General features: G+C 40.6%; 1 protein-coding gene across 3 annotated transcripts; it reads left to right on the top strand.

The window, feature by feature from the left end:
* The first annotated feature begins 468 nt into the window (after positions 1-468).
* On the top strand, positions 469-13,986 carry vps11 (VPS11 core subunit of CORVET and HOPS complexes). 3 transcript variants are annotated; one of them, XM_010865184.4, is made up of 16 exons: positions 469-654; positions 1,610-1,758; positions 1,869-2,004; positions 2,104-2,267; positions 2,502-2,749; positions 5,278-5,461; positions 5,620-5,771; positions 7,390-7,576; positions 9,403-9,546; positions 9,986-10,189; positions 10,446-10,607; positions 10,761-10,894; positions 11,185-11,387; positions 11,722-11,893; positions 12,318-12,540; positions 12,691-13,986. In XM_010865184.4, the coding sequence occupies exons 1-16, from the start codon at positions 513-515 to the stop codon at positions 12,856-12,858; spliced, it is 2,772 nt and encodes a 923-aa protein (XP_010863486.1). In that variant the 5' UTR covers positions 469-512; the 3' UTR covers positions 12,859-13,986. The 3 variants fall into 3 exon arrangements, with proteins under 3 accessions (XP_010863486.1, XP_010863484.1, XP_010863485.1); XM_010865182.4 differs by having other exon boundaries at positions 5,248-5,461; XM_010865183.4 differs by having other exon boundaries at positions 470-654; positions 5,260-5,461.
* The last annotated feature ends 31 nt before the right edge of the window (positions 13,987-14,017 follow it).

The following is a 14,017-nucleotide window of genomic DNA, read 5'->3' as shown; positions in this document are numbered from 1 at the left end:
AGGCTTGTTTCCTCCAAATTTACATTTATGAATACTAAATTTAGCTAACAAAAGAAGCAGATTAATTAAATAGTATTCCTTGTGATAAGATTTGTCATAGGAGAAAAAACCAAATAATACATTTTTAAAACACAGTTGAAAGCAATATATGTGTATTTTGATTTAACACTTTTTTGGTTACTACGTAAATCCATGTGTTTTTTTTCCATAGTTTTTATGTACTATTATTCTACAACGTGAGAAATAAAGAAGAAGTAAAGAAATACAACTGAATGAGTAGGTGTGTCCAAACTTTTGACAAATTTTTAACTTTGGATTTATTACAAAGAAAAATAATATTACGTATGTAGCTGTGACTTTCGATTTAGCAACCGTATGACGCAGCATGACAACATAAACGCAATTGGTCACTAGTCTTCTGGGTTGGGATGTCCTCCTGTCTCTTCTCACACATGACTTGTCATGGGTAAGCTGTCACATGACTTCTTCATTTAGGATACAGAGCGAAGAAAATGGCTGCTTTCTTGCAGTGGAGAAGATTTGTATTTTTTGATAAAGAGACAGTGAAAGACGCAGGCGATAATGGAAAAAACTTTGTCCTCCCGGTCAGCATATCGGCATGTGATTCAGGCCGAGGCCACATTGTTCTTGGAGATATCCTTTCAGTTTTTTTCCGTTATGTATACATTGTTGTCTAGCTAGCTAATGCTAACTTGCTGAACAGACCAATTCCGAACTGACTAAGCCATACACCCTATGCATTTGTGGAATATGATTTGATTGGTATACCATCTAAGTAATATGGATACTTATATCTACATTATCCGAGTGCAAGGTGGAGACATTATATTGCTTACACACATCAAATACTCTCAGAATTGCATAGGGTAGGGTTTTGGGCCAATTTCGGCCTTGTAATTTATATTGGTCCAGAGTGCTTCTCGAACAGCCAAGTGAGCTAAAATATTATAATAACACGTTAAGATTCTATTTACAAATTATGCTTTCTTGCTACTAGCTAGTTGTAAGAAAGGAAATACTTATAACTCGTTATCTAGCTAAATAACAAACCTTGGTTTGAGTTTACTAACTAGCTAATGAAACCAGAACCTTTTTATTTCATGAACCAGAATGGGCAGAGTGGTTTGAAGGCATTAGGCAGCTCCATAATCTATAGTCAGTATTACAGTCACTATATCAAATAAAAAAAATTGATACCACAATCCACTTAAAAAAAAAGCGTATGCATAACCAATGGTTGAAATTGAAGGAACAGAAGAACAGGATTTGTAGTGTAAATACATGTAATATTTGACGGGTCATTAAAAATGTTGCGTGGTCATTGTTTTAACGGCAACTGATGCTGCAAGCCTGAGTGGGAAAGAGTTCGAGTCTAGTCAATTTCATGATCATATATTTTGTATTGATATAATTGCTAGCCAGCTTTTATTCATTACTCTTCATATGGCTAATGATAGGCATTTAAGAATATTTAAACATGACCGTGCTTTTTAATGTCTCATTTGTCATCTCTATTTGTAACTCTGTGAAAACCGCCTTTTGTTTCTCCTGAATTCTCATGATGCATCCTTGACCCAGGATGAATTACATATGGAGGGTCAGATCTGGTTTTTGACACGATCCCTGCAGTTGTCCTCGTTTCAGGCTTACAAGCTGCGAGTAACCCACCTATATCAGCTCAAGCAGCATAGCATTTTAGTCTCAGTTGGGCAGGATGAGCCAGGAATTAACCCCCTGGTAAGAAAATTAGGATGTATTCACTACAGAAAATAGAAATAATTTCTTGAGTTGTTTGTGATTATTTGTGAACCAATGTTAAAAGCCCCTGCTGTATTCATATTTCCCAGGTAAAGGTGTGGAATCCGGACAAGCGAGACAGTGGGAATCCTCTGTGTACTAGAATTTTCCCAGCTATTCCTGGGAACAAACCAACAGAGGTGTCCTGCCTTAGTGTACACGAGAACCTCAACTTTATGGCCATTGGTAAGCTGCATTTATTCATCACGTTTTGTCACTCGGATGTAGTTTGGATTTGGGATTGACATTAGTGTTTGCTCCATAATCACTATGGTGTCCTTGCAGGCTTCACCGATGGCAGTGTGGTTTTGACAAAGGGTGACATCACCCGGGATAGACACAGTAAAACCCTGACACTGCATGAGGGCACCTGTCCAATCACAGGCCTCGCTTTCCGTCAGCAAGGCAAGGTCACTCACCTATTTATTGCCACTCTGGAAAAAGTCCATGTAAGTAACTTGAGTTTTCCAATGTCACTCTGACATGTGACATCCTCACAGTTGGGTTTCAGATTGTCTCATTCAGGACATTAAAGTAAATTACAATTATATATTGGAAGTGCCATATGTATATTTACAATAAGTATTTGAATAAATCGATTTTCAATGGCATCAACATCAAGGTTGTCACCCATACTACATTTCAAGAGTAAGCACTATCTTTCCTTTTTCTTTCATGATCAGTGCTACACTTTGTCAGTGAAGGAATACCCTAAACTGGAGCTGGACACCCATGGCTGTGCACTTCGCTGCTCCGCGCTCACAGACCCCTCCCAGGACTCCCAGTTCATCGTTGCAGGGGACGACTGTGTGTACCTTTACCAGCCTGATGAACGGGGACCATGTTTTGCGTTTGATGGGCACAAGCTGTTGGCGCACTGGCACCGGGGCTACCTCCTGCTGGTTACCACGGACACCAAGTCTCCCAACAAGTAAGAACAACTCTCTCAGATTCTTTCACGGTTGTGTTGAACAGGTCCCATAAAGGCTCCTTGAAAACTTATGCAATTTGTAAATGTAGCAGTGTTTTAGAGTGATTTCTTTGTCATGAAAAGCAGGACATTACACAATTATTATATCATTTTTAATTAAGGTTCCATCAGTAGATGGCTAGAAGAATTTGAAGGTTTTCTTTCCAATAAGCTTACATTGTTGATAATGCTCAATGTGATTCTCTTGCCTTTACCACAACAAATATCTCCGCCTTGGCAAATGTGGCAGCAAGACATAGTGTTACAAAGCTGCTTTAAATTGTCAAACAAAGGCCTACAGACACATAGGTCTACACTTTAGCCAAAGTCCATGTAAAGGTTTGAAGATTATCCAACTGCCCAAATGTAGGTTTTGCACCATGAAAACCGTAAAGGAAAAGCACAGTACATTGTATTTTGAGTGGAACACTAAAAGCCACTCAACCATCACAAATCTTCCTGCTGAAGAGGCCCTCATTCAAAACGTCATTGTTGGTTTGGAAGAAAATAAGAGTAAAAATCAATAACATTGAAACAGACAGAAAGGTCATCACCTTCCCAAAACAACCTGCTACACATTTTATTGTAATTGGTAATATAATGTCTGAGTCAGGGTGACGTCACTTTTCAAGAACAGTGTGTTCTTGAAAAGGCAATTTAAATTGAGTTATCATGTCATCTGAGTGCAGCTTTAAAACCTTGTAAGTCTGTAGGATTCCCACACTGAAAAGACTGACATTCACTACTTTATCTGCTGTCTCTGTCCTGCAGTGTAACCCCACTAGTGTATTAGCGTGTGAGACTCCGCTAAATTACTTGAACAATTGTTAATGAACTATAGTCTTTCTCAGTTGCTGTTGATTACACAAACTAATATTTTTCTGCAAATGCAGAAGAGACACATCCATTGCACACACTTACAAATATGTAGCTGAAACACTAATTGGACATATTTCCAAACATTAGAAAAAGTTTCAATTGAATCATCACCCACTGAAGTGCAGTACTGTAAGTGCATGTGATCTAAGGCTAGATGTAAGCTATTCCTGTAACATTACTGTAATACAACCAATACTATAATAAACAGTTGTTCATAATTATATGGTCTCTGTGTAGAGTGACGGGTCCCAGATAATTATTAGATTCGATTAGATTCAACTTTGTCATTTAACAAGTACAAGTGCAGTATCACGAAATGCAGCTAGCATCTAACCAGAGGTGCAAATAGAATTAAGTAATCAAGTAATTTACAAGTAATCACATAATTATCACAGATTGTGGAGAGGTTCTGAATGTTCTTTTTTTCCATTCAAAAGATAAGTATAAACATGGAATTTGTCTTACAAAAATCATGAAACGTTGGCACTATGTGCTTGAAAAAGATCAGCAGAAGGTTTAAATGTAGCCCTCTAGTGGCAAGGTTGTATCTTTCTTCAGAAATGCAATTGGTTCATGGAGAAATGTTCACTGATCTGAATAGGCTGGATCAAGAAGTTATTACCCAACGTATTTACAAGCGGCTGTTTATTATTGCATTGGGGCTGAATTTGCAAGCATATATAATGCAAACTGTAGCCTTTGATCATGTGCCACTACAACAATAATCAATCACATTTATAAAGCATTTTTTACATCAGTAGTTGTCACAAAGTGCTTTTACAAAACACCCAGCCTAAAACCCTAAGGAGCAAGCAACCAACAGTGTTGAAGCACAGTGGCTCGGAAAAACTCCCTAAGAGGGACTGAAATTTAGGAAGAAACCTAGAGAGGAACCAGGCTCGGAGGGGTGACCAGTCCTCTTCTGGCTGTGTTGGGTGAACATTTTAAGAGTACAGAGAACATTTTAAGTTGTAATAATAAAAAAATGCGTGTGTCCAGAGTCTATAAAACCTAAACTAGGTAATACGCATGACTGGGGGGGCAACTGGAATTGTCAGGTATCGTTTTAATCTGCAACACAACCGGGAGGACTTTGGACAGGGACAGTTACCAGTCTTTTAAGCCTGGTACTCCGGAGGTGTGGGGAGTACCAATGTCCTCTTAAGTTTAAACGGAGCAGGAGACAAGGAAAATGTAGACAGTGCATTCCTTAGATATACAAGTACTTAGAGTGGAGAAGGAGAACTGACCCTAGTCATCCGGCACAATAATATAGCAAAGTAAAACCTTGGGGCTAAGACGTGGGTCCAGTGATACTGTGGCCCGATCCGGGGGAGGCACCGGACAGGGCCCAGCAGGCAGGAAGTCAATCTACCCACATTGCCAAGCATCAACCAAAGGGACACCAACCAACCGTACCCACCCAATAATAGTGTTCTGATGCTTAAACATAATGTACATTTTCTTTGTGTTCAACAATGTGCATGAGGGGTCAGAAGACTTGAAGGTTTTAAAGATAATCCAAACCAACCATGCATACTTTGAGCTGATGTATCTGAATACATTGCATTGAATACCAGTTCTTTAATCAGGCCTGATTTTGGGAGCAGAGAGACGAGTCCATCAGAGAAGCAAATATTGACCATCTATGACCTGGACAACAAGTTCATTGCCTACAGTGCATCCTTTGATTATATCATTGATGTTCTGGCCGAATGGGGCTCCTTCTACATCCTGACCCGGGATGGAAAGATGTTTGTGCTGCAAGAGAAAGACACACAAACCAAGCTGGAGGTGAGCATAAAATAAATTGCCTTCTTTTCCCAATCAGATGTATTAAATTAAACTCAGTACCATGTTTAACTGGACAGACTACAGGTTTCAGACCTAATAAATTGTTTACTGTGGTTGTGCTATTGACCAAGGCACATTACTTTTCAATCTGCCTTTAGATGCTCTTCAAAAAGAATCTGTTTGTGATGGCCATTAACCTGGCTAAAAGCCAGCACTTGGACAGTGATGGTCTGTCAGAGATCTTCAGGCAGTATGGTGACCACCTCTACATAAAGGGGGACCATGACGGAGCCATCCAACAGTACATTCGGTAAGGCTTATCAAGGGGTTGATCCATTACCATTATAATACTTGATGTTAATAATGACCATATTTCATTAGGGCTGCAATATTTGTATTTTTAACTAGCAGGGTTTACTTAAAATGAGTTGTTTTAGTACAACTCTGTTTCCAAAAAGGTTTGGGTGCGGCCAAAAGTTGTGTAAAGCTAAAAGAGTAAACCTGGTGGAATATCACACAACTAATTAGGTCAATTGGCAACAGGTCAGTAACATGATTGGGTATTAAAAGATCATTTCAGGGAGGATGGGTCTGTCAGAAATGAGGATAGGGAGTGTTTGACCACTCTGTGCACGGGCAAATAGTGCAACATTTTAATAATAACGTTTCTCAATAAAAAATTGCAGAGAGTCTACGTTACATAAAATCATAAAAAGATTCAGAGAATCCGGAGAAATCTCTGTACGCAAGGGACAAGGACATAAAACAATCTTCGGGCCCTCAGGTGGCACCTCATTGAAAACAGACATGATTCTGTAGTGGAAATCACTGCATGGGCTCAGGAATACTTCAAAAAAACATTGTCTGTGAACACCATTTTTCGCTGCATCCATAAATGCAAGTTAAAACTACCATGCAAAGATGAAACCATACATAAATCAGATCCAGAACTGCCGCCACCTTTTCTGGGCCTGAACTAATTTAAGATGGCCTGAGGTAAAGTGGAAAACTGTCCTGTGGTCTGACAAATCAAAATGTGATATTCTTTTTGGGAATCATGGATGCCACATCCTCCGGGCTGAAGCAGAGCGGTTCAAAAGCTAACATCCATGGTTCAAAAGCGGTTCAAAAGCTAACATCTCAGTTCAAAAGCTAACATCCATGGTGGTATGGGGGTGCATTAGTGCACACGGCATGGGTGACTTGCGCATCTGTGAAGGCACCATTAATACTGAACGATATATACAGGTTTTGGAGCAACATATGCTGCCATCCAGGGAAGGCCTTGCTTATTTCAGCAAAACAACCCACATTCTACACATATTACAACACCATGGCTCCGTAGTAAAAGAGTCTGAGTGCTAAACTTGCCTGACTGCAGTCCAGACCTGTCACCCATTGAAAATATTTGGTGCATTATGAAATGAAAACTATGGCAAAGGAGACCACGAACTGTTGAGCAGCTGCAATCCTGTAACAAGCAAGAATGGGAACACATTTCACTTTTAAAACTACAGCAATTGGTCTCCTCAGTTCCCAAACACTTACAGAGTATTGTTAAAAGAAAAGGTGTTGCAACACTGTGATAAACATGCCCCTGTTTGAAACATGTTGCTGGCATCAAATTCAAAGTGGGCATGTATTTTTCCAAAAACAGTAACATTTCTCAGTTTCAACATTTGATGTGTTGTCTTTGTATTTTTTTTTCTATTTTCAATTAAATATAGGCATACATGTTTTGCACGTCATGTTTTAATTAGCATTTTACGCAGCGTCCCAACTTTTTTGGAAACTGGGATGTAATAGGTGAAATGGCAATTAAAAGGGACACAGATTTTCTGAACTGAATGTGGCCCACAGTCTCACCCAAAAGCAGCTGTGTTTCATCATGTCTATTGATAACTCAACCTCTGTCCTCCCTCCCTCAGCACGATTGGGAAGCTTGAGCCCTCTTATGTAATCCGTAAATTTCTGGATGCTCAGCGGATCCACAACCTGACAGCCTATCTGCAGGCCCTGCATCGGCAGTCATTGGCCAATGCTGACCACACCACCCTCCTGCTCAACTGCTACACCAAGCTCAAGGACAGCTCTAAACTTGAAGAGTTCATTAAGGTTTGCATGTCAACTGTCTCCATCCTGATTAAATGTAGTTAACTGTGTGCAGAGCTTCAGATAATCATGGGCCAAACAACAGTTTAAAATCCCACACAGGCAGTGGAATGTTGCCCAGCGCCTTCTGTGTTGAATGGCCGCCATTTGTTACCTTATCATGTCTCGTTCTAACCATCTGTTGCAAGTGACGTGCCTGCAAGTTAATTGTGATTGTTAGCCAGAAGAGTGTTTATTTCAAAGTCTGTTGATCCTGGCTGATTTCTCAGTTGAGTGATAAGAAGTAATGTAATGTCTTGGTGGGACGTGTCTCAGAAGACGTATGTCCCAAACTTAGACTCTCAGTTAGGAGTGGTTGCAATGAGACAAAACTATGTTATGAATTGGATGATAAAAAATATTATCTTTTACTGTACTGTCCATATACAGTAGATCAACATTGAAGCTACAGATACATTGCCGGGAAACGGTATTTGTCCCTGTTTGGTGTTTTAAATTTTTGCATATATTTGGCACTAAAGGTTCAGAGTTTGTAACAACACTAAATGTTAAAGGGATCGTGAGTGAACATGCAACACAAATGTTCAAAGTTATTTGAGTTATAATAAAGTATATAATTTATTACTGAAGAAGGTTTTGCAACTCTCAGGAACCCCAAAGTGATAGCCCCCTAAGTGATAAAAGTGATAGCCCCCCAAAAAACTAGTTATGCCACCTTGAGCAGCAGTGACTACAACCAAATGCCTCTTATAATTATTGATCAGATTATCTAAACGCCGTGGAGGAATTTTGTCCCGCTTTTTCATGCAGAACTTGAACACAGGGACTGCTTGTTTCAGGTCCTGCCACAATATCGTAATGGGCTTCAGGTCTAGAGTTTAAATACGCCTTTACAAAATGATCCAAAATGTCTTTTGGATCATTTTCCATCTGTGCTTCAGTTTTTTGACAGATGGCCTGACATTCTCCTGTAGAATTCTCTGATTCTCAGAATTCATGGTTCCTTCAGTAATGGAAAGTTGTCTAGGTTCAGATGTCGCAAAGCATCCCCAAACCATGCTTGATTGTTAATGTGTTTAGTTTTCACCAGCCCATGATGCCCAAAAATGTCCACTTTATACTTCCAGAACACCTGGAAGATAGATCATCCAGATGCCTTTTGTCAAACTCAAGACAAGCGTTCATGTTCTTCTTAGTGAGAAGTGGTTTCCACCTTGCTAGTCTGGCTAAATCTCATTTTTGTTCAGTGTCTTTCTGATGGAGTCGTCAACACTGAAATTAGCTTAGGCTAGAAATTGAGTATTGAACACTGACCTTCGCTTAGGCAAGAGATGCCTGCTGATACCTAGATGTTTTTCTAGCGTTATTTTATGTTTTGCTCATGGACAGATTACTGCTACTCTCCCAAACTTTATCCGTTCGGACAATATGGCTCTGGCTGTGGTTCAGTAGAGTCCCAGAGTATAATAATTAATTTGTAATCCTTTCCAGAATCCATCAACAACTGTTTTCCCGAGGTGTTAAGGATTTTTCTTTGATTGTAGCATAATATGACTTGCAGCCTGTTACCTGTGTGCTAAATTCAATCTGAGTATCAATGTTAGATTTTTATTGGGCTGGTCCAAATTAAGCCTGTCCGACTGCCCCCATATATAACTACAACCCACAAAAAAAAGATCTGACCAAATTAAATGTAAAAGAAAAAATACAGCAATGCTGAAAATCCGCCTTGGTCAAGTACAATTTCATAGCACTGTATCTACAGTATGACAGTTTATGTAACATCTCTGAGTGCTGTGACAATTTTCTTTCACCTTAAATCCCTTTAGAGCAGCGAGAGCGAGGTCCACTTCGACGTGGAGATTGCCATCAAGGTGCTGCGCCAGGCAGGCTACCACAGCCATGCCGTCTTCCTGGCCGAGAGGCACCAGCACCACGAGTGGTATCTGAAGATTCAGCTGGAGGATCTGAAGGTGACAGGAATTAGGAAGTAATTGTGAATGTACTAATGTTATTTTGGAACCTAACACAGAAACACAACTGATTTGAAAATTGCAGTTTTGGCTTTGATGTTAACCAGGAACCTTTATCCACAATGGCAAAATGGACAAAAGTTTAAGTAGGATTATTCTGGCCATGACGTTTTGTTGCATTGAAAAACTGTTTTGTGAGGTGAATGTAACTGAGGATGCCACGGCTTTTGAGTTCAACCCTACCCACATGGGACCACATCCTAGCATAGACTAATCACAGCAGTAATCAGATCATTTGGATTACAGTCAGGCTGTGTGCTGCTGTACTCAACAGGCTATCCAATCATTCACCATAATCAACCTATTTAATACGAGCCTGTGCTAACCTTAGGTATTGACAACCTGGGCAACTCTTAACCGATATTCAAAACCCATACAGAACTACCAAGAGGCTTTGCGCTACATTGGGAGACTTCCCTTTGAGCAGGCAGAGAGCAACATGAAGCGATACGGCAAGACCCTGATGCACCATGTCCCCGATGGCACCACACTGCTCCTCAAGGGCCTGTGTACCGACTACCAGCCACACCGGGACACCGCGGACAAAGACAGCCTGGACAGAGGCCAGGTGGCAGCCAACAAGGTTGGTTGGTTAGTTAGTGGATGTCTTCACCAGGCGGTAACACCCCACGGGCAGCCAAGAACAAAGAACATTAGTTTTGGCAACACTGTGACTCAGGATATGCGATCCATCTCTTTGGGGTTGTCATTTATGTTTAAGTATTCAAGTTTGTTAATCAGGATTGTTCTACTTTGAATTATACAAATATGATAAAACGCTTATATCAGAGTAATAGTGATGGTTATAGTAATTGCATTGTACTCCTTTCAACTCCCAGGCCAATTCAGAGGAGTTCATCCCTGTATTTGCCAACAATCCGCGGGAGCTAAGGGCCTTCCTGGAGCACATGATCGAGGTGGAGCCCTTCTCTTCTCACGGTGTGTATGACACTCTTCTAGAACTACGGCTGCAGGACTGGGCACATGAACAAGACCCTGAGGTGAATTGAACACACGTTACTGACAACCTAGACTCACCTAGATGGATTACATGACACAAGGTTTTCAGTTAAACACTGTCGTTTATATTGCAGGGTCATTGATTATGTTTTAACTATTGATATTTGTTTTGTCTGGTCTGTTTTTGCTGGCAGAGGAAGAAAGTCCTGCAGGGCGCAGCACTGTCCTTGCTGAGGAGTGACAACACTGTGTTTGACAAGGCCCTTGTCCTGTGCCAAATGCACAACTTCAAAGAAGGGGTTTTGTACCTCTATGAGAAGGGCAAGCTGTGAGTCTTCCTTCAACTAAACATTTACGTGACCGCTGTCTCTTGGTCCTGCTCTGTATGTAAGATAAAATAATGCCCTTAGATGTTTGCTCCTATAAGACAACAGTAGAATAAGGTGTACTATACTGGTTATTAACAAAGATCACAGAGGATATTTCTGATCTCCATGATGAGTCTTGGCCAATTGCCATGTAAAAATGCTTCGGGGTGTCTGGTGTGAGAACCATAAACCCCATTAGTGTATTTATATTGTCAACAATTATTACATTTTGTTGTGTTCCTATCTCAAGGTACCAGCAAATTATGCACTACCATATGCAGAATGAGGAGTACAGCAAAGTGGTTGAGGCCTGCAAGCGCTATGGTGACCAGGAAGTGTGCCTGTGGGAGCAGGCGCTAGGATACTTTGCCCGCAAAGAGGAGGACTGCAAGGCTTACATCAGCCAAGTCCTGCATCACATCGACCAGAACAATCTGATGCCTCCGCTGTTGGGTGAGCATGAACAGCTGACCGTATTTGTTTTTCTTCATAAGACTGGTGCTTTCTGTTGAGATTTTCCTAATACTGACTGAATTCTATTAGACCTCACTAATTTAAGAGGTCTTTCACCTCCACTTATACTGTTACTGATTGTGTCACTGTTTGGTTATTTTTTACTGAGTGGTACACCTGTATGTGAAACGCACACTGATCTGAACACATCAAATGTTGGGTATAGATAAAATATTTCTATATGCTCATATAATTGGCATTTTAACAGAGTTTAGGTTTCTTTTTTTGGGGGCTGTTTTACCAAGTTGTGTTTGTGTCAATGCTCTTGTTACAGTGGTGCAGACTCTGGCACACAACTCGACCGCCACACTGTCAGTCATCAAGGACTACCTGATCAACAAGCTGCAAAGGGAGAACCAGCAGATCGAGGATGACGAGCGCAAGATTCGGCAGTACCGCGAGGAGACTGCCCACCTCCGGGCTGAGATCCAGGAGCTCAGAAGCAGGTGAAGGACAGGACAATGCAGGCTAGGGGCAGTTTTGACAGTTGTAGTATTGCACACTAACTTCAATGGATTCAGAATATGTGTTTGTGCTGTAGGCTGAACGCTTGATTTGGCACCACCAATATTATTGATTGAATCAATAGCGGTTGGTGGGTGTCCCTTTGGTTGATGCTTGGCAATGTGGGTGGATTGATTTCCTGCCTGTTGGGCCCTGTCCGGGGCCTCCCCTGCATAGGGCCACAGTGTCGCCCCTGAAATTCAACAATACTGTTTTTTTCTCCTTGGGGATTATGGCCGGGTGTTTTCTAAAAGCACTTTGTGACATCTGCTGATGTAAAAAGTGCTTTATAAATAAATTTGATTGATTGATCAACTGATTTTGATGTTTTATTGTTTTTCCTCACACCCCTTTCATCACTCATAGCGCAAAGATTTTCCAGAAGACCAAGTGCAGCATGTGCAACAGCCCACTCGAACTGCCCTCGGTTCATTTCTTGTGCAGTCACTCCTTCCACCAGCATTGCTTTGACAGCTATGCCGAAAGCGAGGCTGAGTGCCCTACCTGCACACCAGGAAACCGCAAGGTCATGGACATGCTGCGTGCCCAGGACCAGAAACGAGACTTGCACGACCACTTTACTAGACAGGTAAAAAAAACGCACTAATTGATCAAATCCTAACATCAATAGAAAATGTACTAGTATAGCTAATTCATCACAAGTTTTATTTCCATCAAGACTGATGTGTGGGGAAAAACTCTTATTTTGGTTCTTTTTTTTTATCTCTGCTAACTTCAGCTGCGCTGCTCAAATGACGGTTTCTCTGTGGTGGCAGACTACTTTGGCCGTGGGGTATTTAACAAGCTAACCCTGGTCACTGATCCGCCGGGCAACAAGACAGGGGTGGGAAGCCTGGAGACAGACCTACAGAGGGACCTTCTCATCCACACCAAGAGGAACACTTGAGATACGGGACCAACCACTAGTGGCATGGATGCCTAAACTAAACCCATTGCATACTCTCATACAGTACTGACCCAAACTATACTCGGTTGGCTTGGGTAGTTTGGTTTCAGAATGTCCTTTTCAGTGCACTTAATTGGGTTGGTTGACTTGGATTGTTTCATTTCAATAGTGTGAGTAACAATGCTTTGATCTGTTTAGTCCAGCTATACCTGAGTCAGACCCCTGACACAACACAAGTAAGAGATGTATTGGTGAATTATGTTTTCATGCCATGCGTTTCTTAAGTGTGCAGTCATATTGTAATGCATGTCACTCAGCACGAACGTATGTGCACATGTACTGTGTTCGTTAGGGCCAGTAAAGTAAAACGGTGTTTCACAGCTTTCAAACAACATAAATATGACCTTTTTTTCAAGTCCAAGTTGTCCATATTTTCTTGTTTTGGAACCAAATGAACAAACCCCTAGTCAAAGGACTAATAATAAAAACTTAAGAAGAAAAACTTAGTTTTGCAAGGATCATCTTTGATGCGCTATGTTTTTCAGTCAGGTCAAAAAATATTGGCACCCTTGATAAATTATCAAAGAATACTGTATGAAATCATACATACTGTATTATTGTATTTTGTTTGTGAAATATGTACAACTAACAAATATTTCTAGGGGAGAAATTGCTGGCAACAGTTTTCAGTACTTTTTTTAACACTCACCTTGTGAAGATAACAGCCTTTATAGGATAACAGCATTCGGTTCCTAGACAACTCCTACATACATTATTTATCCATATATTTTGATATGGTTTGTGCCCATGGAACACCGCCTTCAATTTAGACTACAGAATTTCTATAGATTGATATCCAGAGATCAAGATGGCAATTGGATAATGTTGGGATGCTGCTAATTGTTTATGGCTTGGGCCAATCATTTTACCCAATATTTGTTTTATATATAAATATGTTAAATAAAAGCTAAATATTAGTATGTAGGGTGCATTTCATTTTTTGGACCTGACTGTGTATTCTATAGTATATAGTATGTACTGTCTTTGAGTACTCCCTTGTAATTTGTAAACAAAGCATTTTTACTTCATCTTTTTTCTTTTTCATATTCATAATTGCCCCCCCCCCCCCCCCCCCCCCCAAAGAATTCCTCTAACTATT

Source organism: Esox lucius, chromosome 7 (assembly GCF_011004845.1).
Source record: "Esox lucius isolate fEsoLuc1 chromosome 7, fEsoLuc1.pri, whole genome shotgun sequence".
NCBI classification, from domain to species: domain Eukaryota; kingdom Metazoa; phylum Chordata; class Actinopteri; order Esociformes; family Esocidae; genus Esox; species Esox lucius.
This window is presented reverse-complemented; position numbering and strand designations above follow the sequence as displayed.

What these genes read in the sequence shown, in the direction of transcription:
- vps11 (XM_010865182.4), top strand. Translation starts at nt 513, where the DNA reads ATGGCTGCTTTCTTGCAGTGGAGAAGATTTGTATTTTTTGATAAAGAG. An exon ending in GCCATCCAACAGTACATTCG is followed by an intron (nt 5,772 to 7,389) that starts GTAAGGCTTATC and finishes TCCCTCCCTCAG; the next exon opens with CACGATTGGGAAGCTTGAGC. An exon ending in CACATGAACAAGACCCTGAG is followed by an intron (nt 10,608 to 10,760) that starts GTGAATTGAACA and finishes TTTTGCTGGCAG; the next exon opens with AGGAAGAAAGTCCTGCAGGG.